This window comes from Aedes albopictus, chromosome 1 (genome assembly GCF_035046485.1).
Source record: "Aedes albopictus strain Foshan chromosome 1, AalbF5, whole genome shotgun sequence".
In the NCBI taxonomy this organism is placed as follows: Eukaryota; Metazoa; Arthropoda; class Insecta; order Diptera; family Culicidae; genus Aedes; species Aedes albopictus.
In genome coordinates, this window is record NC_085136.1 from 247,637,403 (window position 1) to 247,662,713 (window position 25,311).

Here is a 25,311-nt window from a genome sequence, read left to right on the forward strand (position 1 = left end):
CGCGCTCCCATCTTTGACTAGCAGATCATACGCCTTCTTGGCCGGAGCCAGCGATCTGCTCGCTTTGGAGAGTCCATCACGGTAGCATGCTGGCGCTTAGCCAGTTTCCCGAGTGGTCCTCACTCCATTTGTCCTCGGAATGCGGGCGCCCAACTGCTTAGCAAACATCAAGAACTGATGCCCACGTGCAGCCCGATCTGGCCTACCCGTAAGGAAGGGTATCACTACCCTTCAGGCCCTATCAGATGCGCCCGAAGATTGCAGACAGCGGGCCTCACCTGCCCCGACCCTTGCCGGGGACCCCTTTCCAAACGCGGGCTCGAATCCAACCAAGGAGACCGACGCCACCCATGACGGTGGGAGCTTAAGACGGCTTTTCTAAAGCGAAGCATGTTCGAACATCAGTGAGGGCTCACCTCCTTTAGCATCCCAAGGTGACCAAGCATCATGTGTGTTGCATATGAATTGATCAAGCGGAGTTTGCCTAGGCGTGGCGGAGGTACAGCAGTGGGCTCTGCTGGGACTCTTCAGAAATACCACACATTTGGAAGCATCAACTCTGTACAAGCGAATCGACACCGTATCCAAAGTACCCTAGCCTGGTCAGGGGTACCTTGGGCACATCGTAGCAACGCCAGTAAGTTACGGCATACTGGTGCGCGCGATGGAACTGGTCAATGAGATGGTACACTCTTAGATGACCTTGGAGTAGAGGTGTGCTGGTGGCGGCGGCATTCTATTCTCTTGCCGGGGCCGGGTGACACTGACCTGAAACGACGGATGGGCTAATGTCGGAGCTGCCTTCCGTCCCATAAAACCTTGGCAAGGCCTTAGAGTACGTTCCCGATCTGTATTCAGCTTAGGAAACTAACTGGGTGGATGTAGGTTCAGTTGAAGTAAACCTGATTAGCGCTGATAAGGGCCCATAAGGGCCTGTGCCAACCCGTAGGTGGCCTCCCTACTTGCATAGATAACCACTGGGATCCTTGGGCGATTACTTCAGTGATAGTGAGGGACAGCGGCTCTAAGGGAGACCCTTATAGCAGTGATGGGTTCGTTTTTAATCAACCAACGCAAGCGGCGAGGGTGGCATCCCCTCAAGTATCAGAGTACAGTACACCGAGGTTCGGGTCAGCGATCAAGGACACGCAGATGAGTGGAGCGGAACTCGCCCGTGCGCTCACTCGTAACAGAGATGGGCTTCCGAAGCTGCTGGTGGTCGCTGAACAGCTCGATGAGCTGATCGGCTACACGAGCGGGCAGAACAACATCAGCAAAGACCTGAAAAAGGGTCCGCGATTCGGTGGCCCAGGCCAAGAAGGAGCATGATCTCCTGGTCGAGCGAGGCAAGGTGACTGACGCGGGTAGAGTAGAGAGGTCCACGCAAACGGACCGCCCCTCTACAGAGAGCGCGAATAGGGTGCAGCCAGGTGGGACTGCAAATAGAGCGAAAATCTCGGCGTAAGCCAAAAGGCCGAGATCCGTCGATGTTGAGCGGCCGTTGAGGGGTGAACGCCCGCGTAGTGCGAGCAACCCCAAGCCGGTCGTGAAACGAGCTCGGGGCAAAGAATCGAAACCGAGTCGGCTGTTAAAAGTAGCGGTAACCAACCGGTCCAAGAGAAGGAGAGCCCTTGGATTACGTTTGGAAAGAACAAGCGAAAGGAGAAGGTTTTGAGTGAAACCAAAGCGAAGCCTGTGCGTAAGCGCACGAAGGGCGACGCACTGGTCCTCAAAACAGAGCGAAATAGCTACGCAGATGTGCTGCGGGCTATGCGGGGCGAGAATCGTCTCTCGGAGCTAGGCGCGGATGTCAAAAGCATCCGGTGCACTAGAACAGGTGAGATGATGCTAGTGCTCAAGAAGTAAGCCGTCAACAAGGGCTCCTCTTATATCTCTTATATCAGGAAGTTTTAGGTGAGAAGGTACAGGTGAAGGCTCTGACGCTGGAGGCGACTCTCCAGTGAGATCGCCACCGCGGAGGAGCTCTCTGCTGTCTCTCAGCAGCAGTGTAATGTGGACGCGCTAAGCGCATCGATCCACATCAGGCGGGGCCCAGCAGGCACGCATATCGCGACGATCAAGCTTCCAATTGGGGTAGCGAAAAAAGCGGCTGCAAAGGGCATGATAGAAGTCGGCTGGTCGGAGTGTCCGCTCAGTATCTGTGAGCCGCCGGAAGTGGCATTTTCGGAGCGGCTGCTCATGGAGCAGTACCCCGACTACCTGTCTAGCGACGGTCTAGTTGGTACCCTGAGACGAGCGTGTGACGCGGCAATGCCGAGACGATCGATACCCAGGAATGAAAGAAGACCGGTATACTGGTGGTGTCAAGAAATCGCGGAGCTCCGCGCATCTTGCCACAGGGCAAGGAGAAGGATGCAAAGAGCCCGGACCGATGAGTTGAGAGCGGAGCGAGTGGTGGCATACAGGGCGGCAAAATTGGCACTGAACAAAGAGATCAAGGCGCGTAAGCGGCCGTGCTTCAATGATCTCTGTCAGACGGCCAACACAACCCCCTGGGGAGATGCCTACCGGGTAGTCATGTACAAAACGAAAGGCCCATCTGCACCACCAGAACGCTCTCCGGTGATGCTGCAGAGGGTTGTGGAAACGTTGTTCCCGCACTACGAGATAAGACCATGGGCACCCACGTTGCAAGACCATCCTGGTTCGAGCGAGGTTCCCCAATCTGCCTATTAGACACGGCCGGGAAACTCCTAGAGCGGATCATTCTGTCGAGGTTATTGGTCTGCACCGAGAGGACGAACAACACGGGGCTATCAGACAGCCAGTTTGGGTTTCGCAAAGGCAGATCGACAGTGGATGCCATTAGGTCAGTGACTGGAATGGCCGAAGTTGCGCTGCAGAAAAAGAGGAGAGGCATTTGGTACTGCGCGATCGTCACGCTAGACGTTAGAAACGCCTTTAATAGTGTTAGCTGGGCCGCCATAGAGAGCGCCATTTTTCGCTTAGGAGTCCCGGCTATCCTAAGTCGTATTCTGGAAAGCTACTTCCAGAACAGTGTGCTGATTTACGACACCGAGGAAGGCCAAAAACAGTACAATGTCACCGCGGGGGTACCGCAAGGATCAATCTTGGGCCCGGTACTGTGGAACGCGGCTAATGACGGCGTATTGAGACTAGCACTACCACCGGGAGTAAAGTTGGTTCGCTTTGCTGACGACATTACCCTGGTGGTATACGGTGAGGTGAGGTTGAAGAGGTGGAATTGACGGCAGCGCATGCGATAGACATAGTGGAAGGCTGGATGAGGTCGAGGCAACTGACACTCGCACACTACAAGACGGAGGTGGTGGTGGTGGTGAACAACCGTAAGTCTGCACAACAGGCAGTGGTCGCCACAGGCAGGTGCTCGATCGAGTCTTGTCGCTCACTGAAGCTTCTTGGAGTCATGGTCGACAACAAGTTGAACTTCAGTAGTAATGTCTAGTATGCTTGTAAGAGGGCGAGCGTGGTGGTTATGGCATTATCTAGGATGATGTCAAACAGTTGGGCAGTTGTCTCGAGTAAGCGAAAGCTGCTCGCGTCAGTAGCGCTCAAAATGAAGAGGAATGTAGATAGACAAGAAAGCACACACAGGCTAATGTGCCTTAGGGTGCCCAGTGCATACCAGACCGTCTCGAAAGACACGGTATGCGTGCTAGCGGGCATGTTGTCGATAGCACCAGTGCTGGCCGAGTATGTTGAGTGCCACGAAGAAAGAGGTACAAGAGGTGCGCGAAGAAACGCAAGAGCTTCGTCCATGGTGAAATGGCAGAGAGTCTGGGACTCTTCGACCAAGGGTAGGTGGACACACAGGCTCATACCGAGCGTATCCCGGTGGACGTGTAGGCTCCATGGCGAAGTGAACTTTCACCTGACACAATTCCTGTCGGGCCATGGGTGCTTCAGGTGGTACTTGCACAGGTTCGGGCATGCAGAGTCGCCCTTATGCCCGGAGTGTGCAAATAGCCCAACCCCCACCCCCCACCCCTCTCTACGAAGTAATCCCGCGGAGGCAAGGTCAGGTAGTGCAAAATGATGTTTTTCAAAGGTCTTGCCAACCAACAGAATTCCTCATTCCATAAAAAAGTCCGACACCACGACAGCAACGCTACCGGGACTTCCTCTCTGCGGCCACTTAATCGCTGTAAGGGTCGATCTCGACACCGGCATGACCTACGAAGCCGACTCCGAACCTCTGGACCACCTCATGTACCGCATCTGAACTAGCCATTCTCCGAGTCCACGCTCCAACTCCTCTGTAGCTCCCAGACGATATGGGTGATAGCCGTTGAAACGGTGTTCCAGCTAAACTCATCCCTACACATCCTCTGGACAAGATTGTCCAGAGTTGTGTTCTCTCCGCATGTGACAAGCATGCGGTCACGCATTGTGCGAAAACGCGGTCACGCATTGTGCGAAAACGCGGGCACACGAACAAAACGTGTTCCGCCGTTTCCTCTAAACCATTGCACACTGGGCATTCGGGAGAATCCGCATGCCTGAAACGGTGCAGATATGTACTGTCGGAAGCAATCATGACCTGAAAAGACCTGTGTCAGGGGAATGTTACTTCCCCATGGCGCCTATTAATCAAACTATCTACCCTCGGTATCAACCTATGGGTCCACTTTTCCATGGGTGGAACTGTCCCACGCGCGCTGCCATCGACCATAGAGGCCATCCTGGCAGTCCTGCGTATGCTTCTTTTGCCGCGCATTTCGAAGCACTCCATGTCCTTCCTGATAAGGATGCCGATAGGCACCATATCAGTAATGACGCAGAGAGCGTCGTGTGACACGTTACGGTACGCGCAACTCACAGGCACATCAGCCTGTAAGTACTTACCAGTTTACCACGGTATCATTTGGTACTTAGCGCAGTGCCCCACGCCGGGCCGCTATACCTTAGTATGGACGTAGCGACACTAGCCAGAAGCTTATGCGCTTACTGGCGTACACCGCAGAGCTATTGGACATCATCCGGGACAGTGTCGCAATAGCTGTGGAGGCTCTTTTACAGGCATAATCAACATGGCTACCTAAGGTAAGCTTATCGTCGATCATCACGCCCAAGTGTTTGACGGAGCGCTTCGACGGGATAGTGCAATCGCCTACACTGATCACCACCTGCTGCTCTGACTTCCGATTGTTCACAACCGTCACCTCAGTCTTGTGATGAGCCAACTCCAGTTTCCTGGTCCTCATCCACGCCTCCACAACCTTGATCGAGTGGGTGGTAGTCAACTCCACTTCTTCGATCGTAATGTCGTCAGCAAAGCCGACAATCTGTACTCCCACCGGCAACTCTAACCTCAACACCTTGACGTACATGACATTCCATAACACCGGACCCAGGATGAAGCCTTGCGGGACTCCTGAGGTTATGTGAAAGCACTTCCGACCCTCCTCCGTGTCGTAAACAAGTACTCGATTCTGGAAGTAACTTCCGAGAATCTTGTACAGGTACCCGGGAATCTCCAGAGCATTTGGCGCTATTAAACGCACTCCTTACATCTGGAGTCACTACTGCACAGTAGTGAATCCCCCTTCTTTTATGCTCGAGTGCTATCCCGGCGGTTTTTTTGTAACCGACAGGATAGCGTCTACGGTCGACCTCCCCTTCCGGAAGCCGTACTGGCTACTCGAGAGACCATTTACATCCTCAGTGTACACAACATTCTATTGGGGATGATCTTTTCGAGCATTTTCCCCACCATGTCGATTAAGCATATTGGTCTATAAGCCGATGGGTCTCCGGGTGGATTCCCCGCCTTTGGCTCTGCCTCTTCCGGCCTTTTACTAGTGTAGTGATATAGATGTCTTAAAGGATAAGTTTTCAATTTGAATTCATTTGAGATGCACACTCTTATTTTACTCAGTGTTCTTACATGGGAAACAACCGAAACAGCAACGCACAGCTCTGCCCATCTTTCGAACATGAGCTTTGATTCGGATTTCTCTCTGAGGACGAGTCGATGTGGAGAAAAGGAAGGCGATCATGAATGGAAACGAATGAATGAGCAGGAAGGCGGTGAACGGGCATGCACTGCACAGCGGACGGGAGACGACAGTTTGTGAACGATGTTTGACGCGATCGGATGCGATATAGAAGTCAGTCGGGTAAATCGAAAAGTTATGTTGTGTTATTAGAAATAAATTGTGTGTAATCGTGCAAGTGGAAAAAAAAGTCTTTGATTATTGGAAAGTTGTGGAAAGAGGTAAGCGGTCTGCGTGGCAGGAAGTAGGGTAAGTTTCTGTAGTTGGGGCCGGTTAAAAATAGATGATTTTCGGGTGGCGAAATATATATCCCCGTTCAGGCATGCGGGACTGTGCACGAATCGATTTGTCTTGACTGTTCCGAAATAAGCGTACGGACACTACAACTAGAAACTTTTTAACTTCATGATGTAGAATAGTCATATCTTTCCCAAATTTAAATGATTGTATTGTCATCAGTTTTTTGGTTTTCAAACCATTGTGCACGTTGCAAAAAGGTCATGTTTCAGCCGGGGAATCGATTTCGTGGACCGTGAGCGACCGTCGTGGAAGTCGCCGTCAACATCCGCGGCACGTGGAGGAGCGCCAAAAGGACGGGACCGTAATGTCGGATGCACTTTGCCACTAGGTACTATTAGGAGGTAGGTTGGCTCGGACAGATTTTTTCTCCTTCCTTCAGGAAACTGGGCAGTGCGTTTCCATTTGCCCTCCCAGACTCCGTGCCGCGTTCGTTGCCGGAAAGGGGATTTTTTTTCTCGCAAACTTTTCCGTCACTCGAATTTTCCTTCGCGCGCGCGTTTCCTTGGCGTGGTGGTATCGAGTTTCCCGTGTCCAAGCAAGACGGGGAGGGGGGAGCAGCTGCCTGGAAGTGGAGAGAAAAAATATTAATATTAGCATTTTTTGCAATAAGCGAAGAAAACGATGAAAAATTGAGGGAGTTACTGGATGTGAATATTAATTACGAGCAAGTGGAGTAATATAATCGGAACGGTTCGCAGGGGCGATGCAGTTGGGGCTGATGCAGGAGCATGCTGTGCAGAAAACGAGCATTTTACGAGCATTTCCTAATGGCTGTGATAATCAAACTCGATATCTGGTGAAGATCGAACAACGTTTGACTTGCGTTCATCACCAATCCGACTTTTATAACTTTGTGTTTCACGCGGGTGTACCACCGTTGTCGTAACAAATTTTTTGATAAAAATGTCCACTTCAGCAGTAAAGTTGACTGGTGTTCTTGAAAATCTTTTCCCGACTGTACTCGGTTCATCTTATTATAAGACCGCTGCGCTGGTCATCTACTACAGCCTTGGTACTTGAACCAAGGAGTCTTTGAAGTGTTCGAGTGACGAGTGCCACGGACGATTCATTTTTCGGCTAGCCTGCTAGGTGAGGTATTGAATGGAGCGTGGTAGATGAACAGGGATGCCAGATTTGAACATTTGAACTTCTGTGAAGACATATTGAAGATTTTTCAAATTATGTGAAAACTTTTGAAGACATTTGAAAGCTGAAAAATAATATTTATGTTGTTGATCCAAACCAATAATTCAAATCTTGGAATAATTTCAGATGAAATACGCACAGAAAAACAGACGTCACACTCCACTCGCCTCCCATCGAGCACCTTTTTAACACTGTTGAAAATGCTTTGACATCCATGTACACAACAGAACATGTGCTCGATGAACAAATTGTGATTTGAATTATGAAAAAAAATCCACGTACTCCGGTGAGACTCGAACTCACGACTCTCAATTCGCTAGACGGGCGCTTCTATTCCTTCAAGCTACGGAGTCACTCGACTATCTCCGTCGCCAGCAGGCCTAGAACTGAACTCGATTCCACAGTCGCACATGGTTATCTTCTTTTCCTCTCCCGCTTTGACACACATGTGCACAACAGTGTATATGTTAGATGTTCATCCAATCCCATCCGAAGGAGGTTTGGATTGTGATGGATTGTGATTGATGTGGATTTGATTGTGGTACTATTCAGATATGAAAACAACCATTTCTAGGGAATTTCGCTAAAGTATTGAATTAATTTTAGATAAGCAATTATTTATAGAAAACAAAACTTTCAGGAATTTGTTGGTTATTTCAAATTTTTTCAAGATAACTTCCAGAGCAATCAAATACTTGTTAATATAATTTTTCATTTCATTCACGCCATCAATGATTCTTTATTTTTATAAATGTTATGAGTTTCATATAGGGTCTAGGACCATTTGGGCAGGAGCACCTATTTTGGGCACTTGCTGCTATAACTCAGTCAATTTTAAACCGATTGACATGAATTTTTTAACATGGCTAGATGCGTATCTGACCGTGTCTCAAAAATCAATTCAACACAGAAAAAACTGTTGTGTAATATTACATCTGAACTGCTGCAACCCGATCAATACGTCGGGAATATAACATCGGACGATGTACACATAAGAACAAACGATTTTAGATCAAAACGATGTAATTGTACATAGGAATCGTGATTACATTGATTATTGAGTACATCGGAATGAATTACATCGGGCGGGATGATTTTTTTTTGCTGTGAATAGGTTTAAAATTGACTGAGTTATAGCAGCAAGTGCCCAAAATAGGTGCTACTGCCCAAATGGTCCCAGACCCTACCTAGGAATTTATCTGAGATTTCTGGTCTAGTTTTCCAAATATCTCTAAAAACAGAGACTCTTTCTAAAAGTATTACCGATGTTTTTTATTTTTTTCATTCGGATATTCTCACCAGAGCTTCGTTTGAATTTCAAACAAAACTACGTCTAGAATTTCTAGATTTGTTCTTCGTTCTTCGAAGATTTGTTAAGATTTCTCCAGTATTTTTTTTTCCGGAATCCCTTCGGGGGTTCCACCGGAACTCCTTCAAGATTTCATCAAGAATTGCTGCAGAAATTTCTTCAAGAGTTTCTCGAGAATTCTTCCAGGTGTTCTTCGGGAATTCTTCTACAAGTTTTCCGGGAGTTTCTTCAGGAGCCCCTTGGGAATTCTTTAGGAGTTCCTCCTGAATTTCTTAAGAAGTTCTTAGGGATTCCTCCATGTATTCCTCGGAATTCACTCGAGAATGCCTCATGGAGTTCCTCAGAAATTCTTCCTAGAATTTCCTCGGGATTTTCTCTACGAGTTCTTCGAAGATTCTTCTAGGAGTCATTCGGAAATCTCTTCAAGAGAATCTCGGGTAAACCTCTAAGCGTATCTCGGAGATTTCTACAGGAGTTCTGCGAGAATTCCTCCTGGAGTTTCTCAGGAATTCCTTTAGGGAATCCTTGGAATTCCTTCAGGAGTTCCGTGGGAACTCTTTCAAGGCTTTTCGGGAATTCTCCAGGAGTTTGCCAAGAGTTTCTGCAGGAGTTCTTGGGGAATTCCTCGACAATTCCTTTAGGGGTTCCTCGAGAACACCTCCAGCAGATGGAACTCATCCAGGAGATCTACGGAAATTCGTCGGGAATTTCTTCTGGAGATTCTTGGGTACACCTCCCAAAGAAGTTGCTGGGAAATTTCTCAAGGAGATCCGTGGGAGTTTTTCCAGGAGTCTAGAATTTTGTCGAGAATACTTCCAGGAGAATATCAAGAGTTATTTTAGGAGTTTATCAGAAGATCAACTGGATGTTCCTATGAATAACTCCAGGAAATTCTCAGGAAATCACGGGAAACTCCTGCAGTGGCTATCCGGGGAATCTAGAAAAATTCCCGATGGACTGCAAAAAAAACCTCAGGAACTCCAAAGGAATTCTCTTGGAGGGATTTCCGAGAAACATTCAACTCCTGCAGGAATTCCCGATGAATCCCAGAGAGAATTGCCGAGGAGTTCTCGGGGAATTCTCGAGAACTCCTGGAGGAATTCTCGATAAACTCCTGGAGAAATTTCCAATGAACTCCTTGAGGAGCTCTCGAGGATCTGCTGGAGAAATTCTGAAGAACTCCTGGAGAAATTGCCGAGGATCTCCTGGAGGTATTCTCGTGGATTTCCTGGAGGATCACCAAGGATCTCCTGGAAGATTTTTCGAGGATCCTCTGCATGGGTTCCCAAAGATTTCCTGAATGAGTTGCCGAAGAACTCATGGAGGAATCGCCGAGGAATTCCTGGATGAACTCCTGAAGAAATTTCCGAGGAACTCATGGAAGAATTCTCGGGAAACTTATGGAGGAATTCCCGTAGAATTCCTGGTGGAGTACCCAAAGGACTTCTGGTGGAAATCATAAGAAACTCATTGAGAAATTCTCCCGACGATCTGCAGGAGGATTTCCCAAGGATCTTCTGGAGGATTTCCCGATGATCTCCTGAAAGAATACCCGTGGAACTTCTGAAGGAATGCCCGAGGACCTCCTGGAAGTATTCCCGAGGAAATCCAGAATGACTTTCCGAGTATCTTCTGGAGGAATGCCCTACGATATTGTGAAGGAATTTCCAAAGAATTCCCAGAGGACTACCCGAGGAACTCATGCAGGAATTTTCAATTTTTCATGTTGAACTCGTGGAAATAAATCCTAAGCACTTCTTTAGGAGTTTTCGGGAAAAAACCTGGAAAAATATTAGGGAAGTCCTGTGGAGCGGACCTGGTGTGATGGTTAGAACACTTGATTATCACGCCGAGGACCTGGGATCGAATCTCACTTCCGGCAAAACTCACAAAATGTGAGTTCTTCCTTCGGAAGGGATGTAAAGCGTGGGTCCCGAGATGAACTAGCCTAGGGCTAAAAATCTCGTTAAGACTGATAAAAAAAATTGGGAATTCCTGGAGAGAACCATACAGCGTAACAAAAATTAACTTTTGGTTTGTCTCAGCAAACTTATGTGTAAGTAATAATTATTACTGGAGGACTTCCTGATAATCTTCTAAAGTAAGTTTCGTGGAAATTCTTGTTTGAATTTTCGTATAATTTTTGTATTTTTTTTTCCGGAAAACCATTGATGAATTTCCAGGGAAATACTGGAGGGATTCTACCACAAATGCTGCAAGAATTTTTGGAAACTTCTATAGGAATTCCCGTGGTATTCGTGGGGAAGCCATGGAGAGATTCCCGAGAAATTCCTGGGAAAAATCTTTAGGACTGGTGGAGAAACTTCTATGAAACTTTTAAAATAATTCCCTGGGAGTTGATAAGCTCTCGGGTACTACTGTAGAAGTTGCTTGGATATCTTTGCAGAGATTCCTGAAGAGTTGATGGAGGAATTCCCGAGGATTTCTTGGAGGATCACCAAGGCTATCACTCAGGAATGCCTCTAGGAACACACTCCTAGAGGAATTCCCTAGGATTTCTTGTAGGAATTATTGAGGATTTCCTAAAGTAGTTCCCTAGATACTCCTGGAGGAATTCCCGAGGAACTCCTAGAGGAATTGCTGAGGTACTGCTGGAGGAATTTTCGAAACCATCGTATAGGAGTTCCCGACTAACTTCTGAAAAAAAAATCCGGAATGTTTTGGGGAACTCTTGGAAATAAATCGGAGGAGCTTCTTTAGGAGTTTTGGGAAATGCCGCGTAAAACTCCAGAGAAATCCTGAGAGAACCATGCAATATTGCTGGAGGACTTCTTTAGGAACTCCTGAAATAAATTTCATGGAAGTTCTGGAGGTAATTTTTGGATAATTTATGTAGCTATTCGCAGTCTAATCAATGAGAAATTCCCAGAGAAATTCTGGAGGATTTGTACCACAGATGCTGCAAGAATTAATCGGAAGCTTCTAAAGGAAAAGGTATTCGTGGAGAAATTCTCGGAGGGGTCAGGAGAAATTTTCGTGAAACGCCAAAAGGAATTCCAGGGAAATCCTGGAGAAAATCCCTCCAAGATAGACTCTTGGGGGCTTCTGTAGAAATTGCCTGGAATCTCCTAAAGAAAACCTCTGGGTACTTCTAGAGAAATGCCTGAAGAACACTTAGACTAATTCTTGGGAAACTCTAGGAGGACTTCCCGGTGAACTGAGTAAATTCTTGGGGCGCTCCAGGAGGAATCCCAGAAGGCACTTCATGAGGAATCAGAAAAAAAACTGGAGGAAGTCCAGAAGAAACTATTAAAGGGATTCCAGACTCCTGCAGGATTTGTAAAAGAAAGTCCTAGATGAATCTCACAAGCAACTCCTGGAGGATTTACAAAAGAAGCTCCTTGTGGAATCCAAACAGGAATAAAGATAATATTAAAATCTTTAAGTATTTCCACCGAAATTTGCCTGCACAAGTTGCTGTACGGGGAACTGATGGTTGCTAGGACCGTCTCATGATTCTGTGCGCCTGGTGTGTGCTGTTTGAGTGAAATCGTCATGGCGGAATGGTTAGGTCAGGTGCTAGGTCAGGTGTGAGTTTGGTCGTGGTTTGAGCGTTGCTGATGCTTGTAATTATGGTGCTGGGCATCGGTAATTTCGCTTCGGATACGCGTCACAAGGCGCGTCACTGTGTCATGCATCGCGTTGCTCGACGCGTGTATGAAAGGTGATCGACAAACGCGTTGCGTATCGTTTCACGCGCCGCCTTACTATGTCATCGGCTTAAGTGTCATGCGTGTGAAAGACTGAACAGTCTAAGTACTCGGACGTCTTGAAGACGATGCGAAGCGACGCCAAGCTCGTGGATCTGGGAGCATATGTGCGCAGCGCAGTATTAGACGTACTCGTACGAATGAAATGATCCTTGAGCTCAAGTGCAACAAGGAACACAAGGACGCCACTTTTAAAAATCTGGCGGAAGAGGTCCTTGGTGAAGGGGTCGAGGTGAGGGCTCTTACAGTAGAGGCGACTCCGAAGGTGAAGAACCTAGACGAGGTCACTGAAGCGGAAGAGCTCGTCACGGCACTACGGCAACAGTGCGAGGTGTAGATGACCACCGCAGCCGTTTGACTACGGGAGGGGCCGGCAGGGACACGGGTAGCCTTGCTACAGCTACCTGTGGTGGACGTAAATAAATCCGTTAATGTAGGGAATATCAAGTTGACCTTTCATGAGCCACCGGAGGTTTGCTTCAGGTGTCTGGAACCAGGACACAAGTCATGGGACTGCAAAGGCCCTGACAGGAGCAAGCTGTGTAGGCGATGTAGCGCTGAAGGCCATAAGGCACAAGGCTGCACGAATCCACCCATTTGTCTGATTTGTTCCGGAAAATCCGTGAACTACAGGCCCCCAACGGGTGGTGCAAGGTGTCCGACCTTCAAGATAGCCGCAACGAACAAGCCACAGTGCTGGTAATGCAGCTGAATCTGAATCACTGTGGCAGCTCAGCAATTACTTTGTCAGGCGGTTAATGAGTGGGGGACGGATATCGCCATCATAGCGGACCCATACCGAGTAGGCAACGGCAGTTGGGTCTCGGATGTGTCCAGAAAAATGACGGCGATATGGACGATGGGTAAATACCCCGTACAGGAGCTGGTGTCTGCTACCTATGGGGGCTTCGTGGTCGCCAAAGTAAACAGAGTCTTCTTCTGTAGCTGCTATGCGCCTCCACGGTGGTCGATCGAGCAGTTCACGCAGATGCTGAACTGTATGACGGTGCTGACAGAGCGAATGTCGGTGACTTTATTGCTTGGGTCGTGGAATGGGAAATCCGTTTCACGAACCAGCGGGGGTCAGATCCTGCTAGAGACACTGGCTAGATGTCGATCTGGCTAATGCCGGTACCAAGAGTACCTTTAGTCGGAACGGTGCGGAGTTGAATATTGACGTTACTTTTTGTAGACTTTTCCTAACAAGTAGTTCGAACTGGAGGGTAGGCGATGGTTACACTCACAGTGCACAGTGTTCGAAATCGATGATTTTGCGATCAAAATTAAATAACTTTTTTTAGGTTGGTTCTAGAGGTTTGGCATGTTCTACAAAGTTTTTCTGCATGTTAAAATGCGTCTTTTGATAAAATGTAATAAATGATCAATCCCCCTAGAAGTGAGATAAAAATTTTATTTTTTCGAAATATTTTTTAGAGGTTCAAAGTCTTTGGCAAAGTTGTAGCCCATAATAAGAAAAACAAAATCGTAGAACATGTCAAAGCTCCACCTCTTACGGTTTTCGAGATATGGGGCATTTTGTGCGAAGTACCCCTAACACTAGTTTTTTCAGTGTAGCTTCAACAGTGTAGCTCTTACAGTTTTGTGACCTTCTACAAACTTGTTCAGGACGTCAAAATTCACATTTCTTCCGAAGATGTCAAGTCATTATATCTTTAAGCAAAAAAGTTATAGGCAAATTTATCATATTTTAATGTGTACTTTCACCTTAATTAACTATTTCCGGCTTCAAATGGCGCAGATGGCTCAGTCGGTAGTTGAAAGATTAGACTTTTTACTATCACTTGAGGGTGGATGGTTCATCCAATCCCATCCGAAGGAGGTTTGGATTGTGATGGATTGTGATTGATGTGGATTTGATTGTGGTACTATTCAGATATGAAAACAACCATTTCTAGGGAATTTCGCTAAAGTATTGAATTAATTTTAGATAAGCAATTATTTATAGAAAACAAAACTTTCAGGAATTTGTTGGTTATTTCAAATTTTTTCAAGATAACTTCCAGAGCAATCAAATACTTGTTAATATAATTTTTCATTTCATTCACGCCATCAATGATTCTTTATTTTTATAAATGTTATGAGTTTCATATAGGGTCTAGGACCATTTGGGCAGGAGCACCTATTTTGGGCACTTGCTGCTATAACTCAGTCAATTTTAAACCGATTGACATGAATTTTTTAACATGGCTAGATGCGTATCTGACCGTGTCTCAAAAATCAATTCAACACAGAAAAAACTGTTGTGTAATATTACATCTGAACTGCTGCAACCCGATCAATACGTCGGGAATATAACATCGGACGATGTACACATAAGAACAAACGATTTTAGATCAAAACGATGTAATTGTACATAGGAATCGTGATTACATTGATTATTGAGTACATCGGAATGAATTACATCGGGCGGGATGATTTTTTTTTGCTGTGAATAGGTTTAAAATTGACTGAGTTATAGCAGCAAGTGCCCAAAATAGGTGCTACTGCCCAAATGGTCCCAGACCCTACCTAGGAATTTATCTGAGATTTCTGGTCTAGTTTTCCAAATATCTCTAAAAACAGAGACTCTTTCTAAAAGTATTACCGATGTTTTTTATTTTTTTCATTCGGATATTCTCACCAGAGCTTCGTTTGAATTTCAAACAAAACTACGTCTAGAATTTCTAGATTTGTTCTTCGTTCTTCGAAGATTTGTTAAGATTTCTCCAGTATTTTTTTTTCCGGAATCCCTTCGGGGGTTCCACCGGAACTCCTTCAAGATTTCATCAAGAATTGCTGCAGAAATTTCTTCAAGAGTTTCTCGAGAATTCTTCCAGGTGTTCTTCGGGAATTCTTCTACAAGTTTTCCGGGAGTTTCTTCAGGAGCCCCTTGGGAATTCTTTAGGAGTTCCTCCTGAATTTCTTAAGAAGTTCTTAGGGATTCCTCCATGTATTCCTCGGAATTCACTCGAGAATGCCTCATGGAGTTCCTCAGAAATTCTTCCTAGAATTTCCTCGGGATTTTCTCTACGAGTTCTTCGAAGATTCTTCTAGGAGTCATTCGGAAATCTCTTCAAGAGAATCTCGGGTAAACCTCTAAGCGTATCTCGGAGATTTCTACAGGAGTTCTGCGAGAATTCCTCCTGGAGTTTCTCAGGAATTCCTTTAGGGAATCCTTGGAATTCCTTCAGGAGTTCCGTGGGAACTCTTTCAAGGCTTTTCGGGAATTCTCCAGGAGTTTGCCAAGAGTTTCTGCAGGAGTTCTTGGGGAATTCCTCGACAATTCCTTTAGGGGTTCCTCGAGAACACCTCCAGCAGATGGAACTCATCCAGGAGATCTACGGAAATTCGTCGGGAATTTCTTCTGGAGATTCTTGGGTACACCTCCCAAAGAAGTTGCTGGGAAATTTCTCAAGGAGATCCGTGGGAGTTTTTCCAGGAGTCTAGAATTTTGTCGAGAATACTTCCAGGAGAATATCAAGAGTTATTTTAGGAGTTTATCAGAAGATCAACTGGATGTTCCTATGAATAACTCCAGGAAATTCTCAGGAAATCACGGGAAACTCCTGCAGTGGCTATCCGGGGAATCTAGAAAAATTCCCGATGGACTGCAAAAAAAACCTCAGGAACTCCAAAGGAATTCTCTTGGAGGGATTTCCGAGAAACATTCAACTCCTGCAGGAATTCCCGATGAATCCCAGAGAGAATTGCCGAGGAGTTCTCGGGGAATTCTCGAGAACTCCTGGAGGAATTCTCGATAAACTCCTGGAGAAATTTCCAATGAACTCCTTGAGGAGCTCTCGAGGATCTGCTGGAGAAATTCTGAAGAACTCCTGGAGAAATTGCCGAGGATCTCCTGGAGGTATTCTCGTGGATTTCCTGGAGGATCACCAAGGATCTCCTGGAAGATTTTTCGAGGATCCTCTGCATGGGTTCCCAAAGATTTCCTGAATGAGTTGCCGAAGAACTCATGGAGGAATCGCCGAGGAATTCCTGGATGAACTCCTGAAGAAATTTCCGAGGAACTCATGGAAGAATTCTCGGGAAACTTATGGAGGAATTCCCGTAGAATTCCTGGTGGAGTACCCAAAGGACTTCTGGTGGAAATCATAAGAAACTCATTGAGAAATTCTCCCGACGATCTGCAGGAGGATTTCCCAAGGATCTTCTGGAGGATTTCCCGATGATCTCCTGAAAGAATACCCGTGGAACTTCTGAAGGAATGCCCGAGGACCTCCTGGAAGTATTCCCGAGGAAATCCAGAATGACTTTCCGAGTATCTTCTGGAGGAATGCCCTACGATATTGTGAAGGAATTTCCAAAGAATTCCCAGAGGACTACCCGAGGAACTCATGCAGGAATTTTCAATTTTTCATGTTGAACTCGTGGAAATAAATCCTAAGCACTTCTTTAGGAGTTTTCGGGAAAAAACCTGGAAAAATATTAGGGAAGTCCTGTGGAGCGGACCTGGTGTGATGGTTAGAACACTTGATTATCACGCCGAGGACCTGGGATCGAATCTCACTTCCGGCAAAACTCACAAAATGTGAGTTCTTCCTTCGGAAGGGATGTAAAGCGTGGGTCCCGAGATGAACTAGCCTAGGGCTAAAAATCTCGTTAAGACTGATAAAAAAAATTGGGAATTCCTGGAGAGAACCATACAGCGTAACAAAAATTAACTTTTGGTTTGTCTCAGCAAACTTATGTGTAAGTAATAATTATTACTGGAGGACTTCCTGATAATCTTCTAAAGTAAGTTTCGTGGAAATTCTTGTTTGAATTTTCGTATAATTTTTGTATTTTTTTTTCCGGAAAACCATTGATGAATTTCCAGGGAAATACTGGAGGGATTCTACCACAAATGCTGCAAGAATTTTTGGAAACTTCTATAGGAATTCCCGTGGTATTCGTGGGGAAGCCATGGAGAGATTCCCGAGAAATTCCTGGGAAAAATCTTTAGGACTGGTGGAGAAACTTCTATGAAACTTTTAAAATAATTCCCTGGGAGTTGATAAGCTCTCGGGTACTACTGTAGAAGTTGCTTGGATATCTTTGCAGAGATTCCTGAAGAGTTGATGGAGGAATTCCCGAGGATTTCTTGGAGGATCACCAAGGCTATCACTCAGGAATGCCTCTAGGAACACACTCCTAGAGGAATTCCCTAGGATTTCTTGTAGGAATTATTGAGGATTTCCTAAAGTAGTTCCCTAGATACTCCTGGAGGAATTCCCGAGGAACTCCTAGAGGAATTGCTGAGGTACTGCTGGAGGAATTTTCGAAACCATCGTATAGGAGTTCCCGACTAACTTCTGAAAAAAAAATCCGGAATGTTTTGGGGAACTCTTGGAAATAAATCGGAGGAGCTTCTTTAGGAGTTTTGGGAAATGCCGCGTAAAACTCCAGAGAAATCCTGAGAGAACCATGCAATATTGCTGGAGGACTTCTTTAGGAACTCCTGAAATAAATTTCATGGAAGTTCTGGAGGTAATTTTTGGATAATTTATGTAGCTATTCGCAGTCTAATCAATGAGAAATTCCCAGAGAAATTCTGGAGGATTTGTACCACAGATGCTGCAAGAATTAATCGGAAGCTTCTAAAGGAAAAGGTATTCGTGGAGAAATTCTCGGAGGGGTCAGGAGAAATTTTCGTGAAACGCCAAAAGGAATTCCAGGGAAATCCTGGAGAAAATCCCTCCAAGATAGACTCTTGGGGGCTTCTGTAGAAATTGCCTGGAATCTCCTAAAGAAAACCTCTGGGTACTTCTAGAGAAATGCCTGAAGAACACTTAGACTAATTCTTGGGAAACTCTAGGAGGACTTCCCGGTGAACTGAGTAAATTCTTGGGGCGCTCCAGGAGGAATCCCAGAAGGCACTTCATGAGGAATGAGAAAAAAAACTGGAGGAAGTCCAGAAGAAACTATTAAAGGGATTCCAGACTCCTGCAGGATTTGTAAAAGAAAGTCCTAGATGAATCTCACAAGCAACTCCTGGAGGATTTACAAAAGAAGCTCCTTGTGGAATCCAAACAGGAATAAAGATAATATTAAAATCTTTAAGTATTTCCACCGAAATTTGCCTGCACAAGTTGCTGTACGGGGAACTGATGGTTGCTAGGACCGTCTCATGATTCTGTGCGCCTGGTGTGTGCTGTTTGAGTGAAATCGTCATGGCGGAATGGTTAGGTCAGGTGCTAGGTCAGGTGTGAGTTTGGTCGTGGTTTGAGCGTTGCTGATGCTTGTAATTATGGTGCTGGGCATCGGTAATTTCGCTTCGGATACGCGTCACAAGGCGCGTCACTGTGTCATGCATCGCGTTGCTCGACGCGTGTATGAAAGGTGATCGACAAACGCGTTGCGTATCGTTTCACGCGCCGCCTTACTATGTCATCGGCTTAAGTGTCATTCGTGTGAAAGACTGAACAGTCTAAGTACTCGGACGTCTTGAAGACGATGCGAAGCGACGCCAAGCTCGTGGATCTGGGAGCATATGTGCGCAGCGCAGTATTAGACGTACTCGTACGAATGAAATGATCCTTGAGCTCAAGTGCAACAAGGAACACAAGGACGCCACTTTTAAAAATCTGGCGGAAGAGGTCCTTGGTGAAGGGGTCGAGGTGAGGGCTCTTACAGTAGAGGCGACTCCGAAGGTGAAGAACCTAGACGAGGTCACTGAAGCGGAAGAGCTCGTCACGGCACTACGGCAACAGTGCGAGGTGTAGATGACCACCGCAGCCGTTTGACTACGGGAGGGGCCGGCAGGGACACGGGTAGCCTTGCTACAGCTACCTGTGGTGGACGTAAATAAATCCGTTAATGTAGGGAATATCAAGTTGACCTTTCATGAGCCACCGGAGGTTTGCTTCAGGTGTCTGGAACCAGGACACAAGTCATGGGACTGCAAAGGCCCTGACAGGAGCAAGCTGTGTAGGCGATGTAGCGCTGAAGGCCATAAGGCACAAGGCTGCACGAATCCACCCATTTGTCTGATTTGTTCCGGAAAATCCGTGAACTACAGGCCCCCAACGGGTGGTGCAAGGTGTCCGACCTTCAAGATAGCCGCAACGAACAAGCCACAGTGCTGGTAATGCAGCTGAATCTGAATCACTGTGGCAGCTCAGCAATTACTTTGTCAGGCGGTTAATGAGTGGGGGACGGATATCGCCATCATAGCGGACCCATACCGAGTAGGCAACGGCAGTTGGGTCTCGGATGTGTCCAGAAAAATGACGGCGATATGGACGATGGGTAAATACCCCGTACAGGAGCTGGTGTCTGCTACCTATGGGGGCTTCGTGGTCGCCAAAGTAAACAGAGTCTTCTTCTGTAGCTGCTATGCGCCTCCACGGTGGTCGATCGAGCAGTTCACGCAGATGCTGAACTGTATGACGGTGCTGACAGAGCGAATGTCGGTGACTTTATTGCTTGGGTCGTGGAATGGGAAATCCGTTTCACGAACCAGCGGGGGTCAGATCCTGCTAGAGACACTGGCTAGATGTCGATCTGGCTAATGCCGGTACCAAGAGTACCTTTAGTCGGAACGGTGCGGAGTTGAATATTGACGTTACTTTTTGTAGACTTTTCCTAACAAGTAGTTCGAACTGGAGGGTAGGCGATGGTTACACTCACAGTGCACAGTGTTCGAAATCGATGATTTTGCGATCAAAATTAAATAACTTTTTTTAGGTTGGTTCTAGAGGTTTGGCATGTTCTACAAAGTTTTTCTGCATGTTAAAATGCGTCTTTTGATAAAATGTAATAAATGATCAATCCCCCTAGAAGTGAGATAAAAATTTTATTTTTTCGAAATATTTTTTAGAGGTTCAAAGTCTTTGGCAAAGTTGTAGCCCATAATAAGAAAAACAAAATCGTAGAACATGTCAAAGCTCCACCTCTTACGGTTTTCGAGATATGGGGCATTTTGTGCGAAGTACCCCTAACACTAGTTTTTTCAGTGTAGCTTCAACAGTGTAGCTCTTACAGTTTTGTGACCTTCTACAAACTTGTTCAGGACGTCAAAATTCACATTTCTTCCGAAGATGTCAAGTCATTATATCTTTAAGCAAAAAAGTTATAGGCAAATTTATCATATTTTAATGTGTACTTTCACCTTAATTAACTATTTCCGGCTTCAAATGGCGCAGATGGCTCAGTCGGTAGTTGAAAGATTAGACTTTTTACTATCACTTGAGGGTGGAATCCTTTGTGGGCAATAGTGGGAAAGGTGGTTTAAATACATGGCAAAAACTAATTATTTTGCCTGTAATACAAGAAAAATAAATAAAAATAAATCATTAGGAGCCCGCTGTAATTTTTAATGCATTGCGTAACTTCCGACAATATTTTGCAACATTTTTGAGCATTATTTATTTATTTATTTACCTAAATTAGCGACACTTTACACCAATGGTGCATTCGTGTCGTTTTTGAGCATTGTTTTTACCAAACAGAATGTTTTATTGATGATTTTGAATTCATATTGTTTACTATCAGATGTTCAGGCAATTTCTGATAAAGTTACTTTTAAAATTAACTGTTTGAAGTTTTTTTTGGGGGGCAATATTCAAGTTATGCAGCGCTAGGAATAAGAAAAAAGAAATATTAAATAGTTCAAGATGTGCATAAAAACACAGAGTAGATTTTTTTCATGTATTTATAGTTATATTTATTGTTTGAATTTTCAACTACGGAATCAGTATCGGAAAATATCAGAAGAAGTTTTGATTCGTCCGATAGCAGATTAACAGCTTTTTCTGTAATTCACGAGTTTGACTTACAACTGAGAAGCAATTGAAATATATCAGATATAAATCAATATAATTCAGGATGTGCCGAGAAATAATGCGATAGTTTTTTTTTTATTTCAAACATTATATTTAATCACTTGACGTTAACCTATAACAAGTTTTGACGTCCCATCGTCTGTATCATGAGTTAATTGATGTCTTTTTCATATATTTAACAGTACTTTTAACGAAAATCAGGCTGAAAATAAAATTTTATATCGAATTGATCATTTGATATAAAAGATTTACTTTATTTTCACCAGAAAATCGTCAAATATGTATTGAAGAATGTTACAAGAAGAATTACAATTGTCTTAATTAGAACTGCGAAAATATTTATCAAAACGTATTCAATATTCTTACCACTGTAGCCATTCAATGTTATGACTATTGGGTAGGTAGTCAATCGTTTGGGTATAGATATGTTGTCATAAGTTTGAAGAAATTCAATACTTTTATTTAGAACTAGTTTTAGTTATAACTCTCGGGTTATAACAATATTTTCTTCAGTTTTTATTTTCAATTTTTAGTAATAAAAACTCACTGGTTTCTGCAGAAACTTTGTAAAGATATTGCCGGAAGAAACACAGTGCAGTAAAAATTACTGTGGGCTTCTAAATGATTATTTTTTTTCTTGTATCACAGGCAAAATAATAAGTGTTTGCCTTGTATTTAAACCACCTTTCCCACTATTACCCACGAGGGTTTCCACCCTCAAGTGATAGTAAAAAGTCTAATCTTTCAACTACCGGCTGAGCCATCTGCGCCATTTTGCGCCGGAAATGGTTACTTAAGGTGAAAGTACACATTAAAATATGCTAAATTTGCCTATAACTTTTTTGTTTAAAGATATAATGACTTGATATCTTCGGATATGTGTATTTTGTGTATTGTATGTGTATGTGTATTTTGACGTCCTGAATAAGTTTGTAGAAGGTCACAAAACTGTAGGATTTTATCTGTTGAAGCTACACTGAAAAAACTAGTTTTAGGGGTACTTCGCACAAAATGCCCCATATCTCGAAAACCGTAAGAGGTGGAGCTTTGACATGTTCTACAATTTTGTTTCTCTTATTATGGGCTACAACTTTGCCGAAGACGTCAAACTGCTAAAAAAATATTTTGAAAAAAATAATTTTTATCTCACTTCTAGGGGGATTAATCATTTATTACATTTTATTAAAAGACGCCTTTTAACATGCAGACAAACTTTGTAGAACATGCCAAACCTCTAGAACCAACCTAAAAAAAGTTATTTAATTTTGATCGCAAAATCATCGATTTCGAACACTGTGCAGTGATCACCTGGCGGTTCGCTAGAGTATCGACAGCAGACAGCGGGTTGAGGAAGAGGCGGCTATGCCAATGCCATGCCCTCGAAGGTTGAAGACATCATACTTCGAAGAAGGGGTATTTAGGGAGGCGCTCCACCGTGAGCGAAACCTACTCGGTTTAAGTGGTGACCAGCTAGTAGCGTGATGCGACCATGCCTAGGCACGCCCACCCTAGAAATGGGAGACTACTAGCTTACTGGTGGGCTCAAGCGATTGTGGACCTGCGTTGCGCCTGCCTACGGGCTAGTTGGCGTATGCAGCGAGCACTAAATGAGGCGGGTAGTGTTCACTGCTGGTAAAGTAGCGCTCAAGACCGACATAAGGGCAAGCAAAAAAGTTTTTTTAATCGTCTCTGTTAGACCTGTGCGCCGCCGCGCCACGCCGCCGCCGCCGATACTTTTTGTCCCACGCCGACGCCGACCGAGGTATCGGCGGCGCGCCATACGCCGCTGTTTGCCACGCCGCCGATTTTCATTTTTCGCGCCGGTGATCAGTGCACGAACAAAATTAAGTTTCAATAAAAATACTATTAAGAGAATACGAATAAAAAAATCAATTACTAAAGAATTTGCCCTTATGAGACAAAAATTGAAAACCATACGTTCTAACAATTTGAAGTCTGGTCATTGTAGCGATAGTCTGTCGATTTTTTTCTTTCTATTCCTTTAGACAAACTCTGCAGAAGACTTATTAAGAATTTCTGAAGAAATTCAAATGGAATTTCAGAGTGTTCTTTTACATACGAGTTCTATGAACTTTTTTTTTATTTTATCACGAGATTTTATTCATTGTTCATCATTTACATCTCTCCAGAATTTTTTTCAGAGATTTTTCCAGAAAGATTCAGTGATGCCTCCATGATTTTTTATTGATCCAGTATTGATTTTTTCAGAAGATCTCAGGAAGATCTCGACAAGTGTACCTTCAGGAAAAACTCCAGGAATTCCTTCAGAAGTTCTTTCTGGAGGATTCAAGGATGCCTTCTAGAGATACATCAGTGAATCACCCAGAAGATCCTCAGGGTCTGAGAGTTTTTTCAGGGATTCCTTCTGAAGTTCCTTCAGAAATTCCTACAAAATTTTCTTTAGGAACTATTCCAGGAGTTTCCTCAGATATTCCTCCAAAACACCCTTTACAAATTCTTCTAGAATTCCAACGAGGGATTTCTCCTGACGTTTTGTAGGGATCGCTCAAGGAGATCATTCAGGGATCACTCCGGCAGTTTCATCAATGCTTCCTACAAGAATTCCGTCTAGTATCCCTCCTGAAATATCTTCGGGGATTCTTCTTGGATATACTTCGGGATGCCTTATGAAAATTTTTCAGAGATTCTTTCAGGAGTTCTTTCCAGGATTACTCCAGAAGTTCCTTCGATATTCTCTCCAGGAGTTTGTTAAGGGATCCTAATAGCTTCAGCAGGAGGTATGCCTCCAGGTGTTCAATTGTAATTCCTTCAGAAGCTTATTTGAACAGGAGTTCGCTCAGGTATCCTTCCAGAAGTCCCTTCAGAGATTCTTTCGAGAGGACTCATAAGTGCCTTCTGGAGATCCATCAAGAATTCCGTAAGAAGTTTCTTCAGAGATTCCTCCAGGAGTTTCAAAGATTCTTGCAGATGTTTCTCCAGAGATTCCTCCTGAATTTCTTCACGGATTCTTCAAAAATCTCTCCAGGAGTTCCTGCAGAGAGACTTAGGTATAGGAGGATCCAAGGATGCCTTCAGGAGAATTAAGGGATTTCCCTTATTCAGGGATTCCTGTATAAGAGTTCCTTCTGAGATTCCTTTAGGATATTCTTGGGGGATTCCATGAGAAGTTTCATTAAGGATTCTTTCAGGAGTTCTTCCAGGGATCGCTCCTGGGGTTCTCTAAGAAGTTTCCAGGTTGACTCACGGATGCCTCCATGAGTTACATCAGAGATCTCTCCAGAAGCTAATTCAGGAATGCCTACAAGAGCTCTTTCAGGGAATCTTGTAGGAATTCCTTAAATAAATTCCTTAGTATTTATTATAATTACACATATCTCATGGAGCATTTCATTGAGTTTCTACAAGAATTCCTCCTGGATTTCCTACTGGAATTGCTCCAGGAATTCTTTAGGGGATACCTTCTGCATGTCATTCCCCCAATCCGAAAGATTCCCTTCGAAAGATTTCGCTCAAAATCCTCATCTTGAAATTTCCTTGGGGATTCTTCCTAGATTTTCTAGAAATTCTTTCGAGAATTCCTCCTGATATTTCGTCGGAGATTCCTCATGGAGTTTCTTTGATGATTTCTCTTAGAATTCCTTCGGAGATTCCTCCTGTATTTCCTTCAGAGATTCCTCATGGAATTCCTCCAGGAGTCCTGCTGCAATTTCTTCGGGGATTTCTTCTAGTATTTCTTCGGGAATTCCTCCTGATATTCATACGGGGATTCCACTTGGAACTCCTTCGGGGATTCTTCCTAGAATTCCTTCGGAAATTCGTCCTAGAGTTCCTAAAATTTCTCCTGATATTTCGTCGGGGATTCCTCCTGAAATTTATACGGGAATTCCATCTGCAATTTTCTTCGGAAATTCCTCCTGGGTTTTCTTTGGAGTTTCCTCTTTGAGATTCGTCCTGGTATTTCTCTAGAAATTTCTATTTGGGGATTCCTCCTAGAATTGCTTCGATGTTTCCTTCTGGGATTCCTTCAGTGGTTCCTCTTAGAACTCCTTCGAGAATTTCTTCTG

The 25,311-nt window shown here is 44.7% G+C and overlaps 1 protein-coding gene across 1 annotated transcript in view; it reads left to right on the forward strand.

The window, feature by feature from the left end:
• Positions 1-3,601: 3,601 nt before the first annotated feature.
• LOC134291456 (uncharacterized) overlaps positions 3,602-25,311 on the forward strand; it is a 39,173-nt gene continuing 17,463 nt past the window's right edge. Inside the window, exon 1 of the mRNA XM_062859215.1 lies at positions 3,602-3,722. Within this exon, the coding sequence (XP_062715199.1) occupies positions 3,602-3,722 (121 nt within the window). The remainder of the gene's footprint in view (positions 3,723-25,311) is intronic.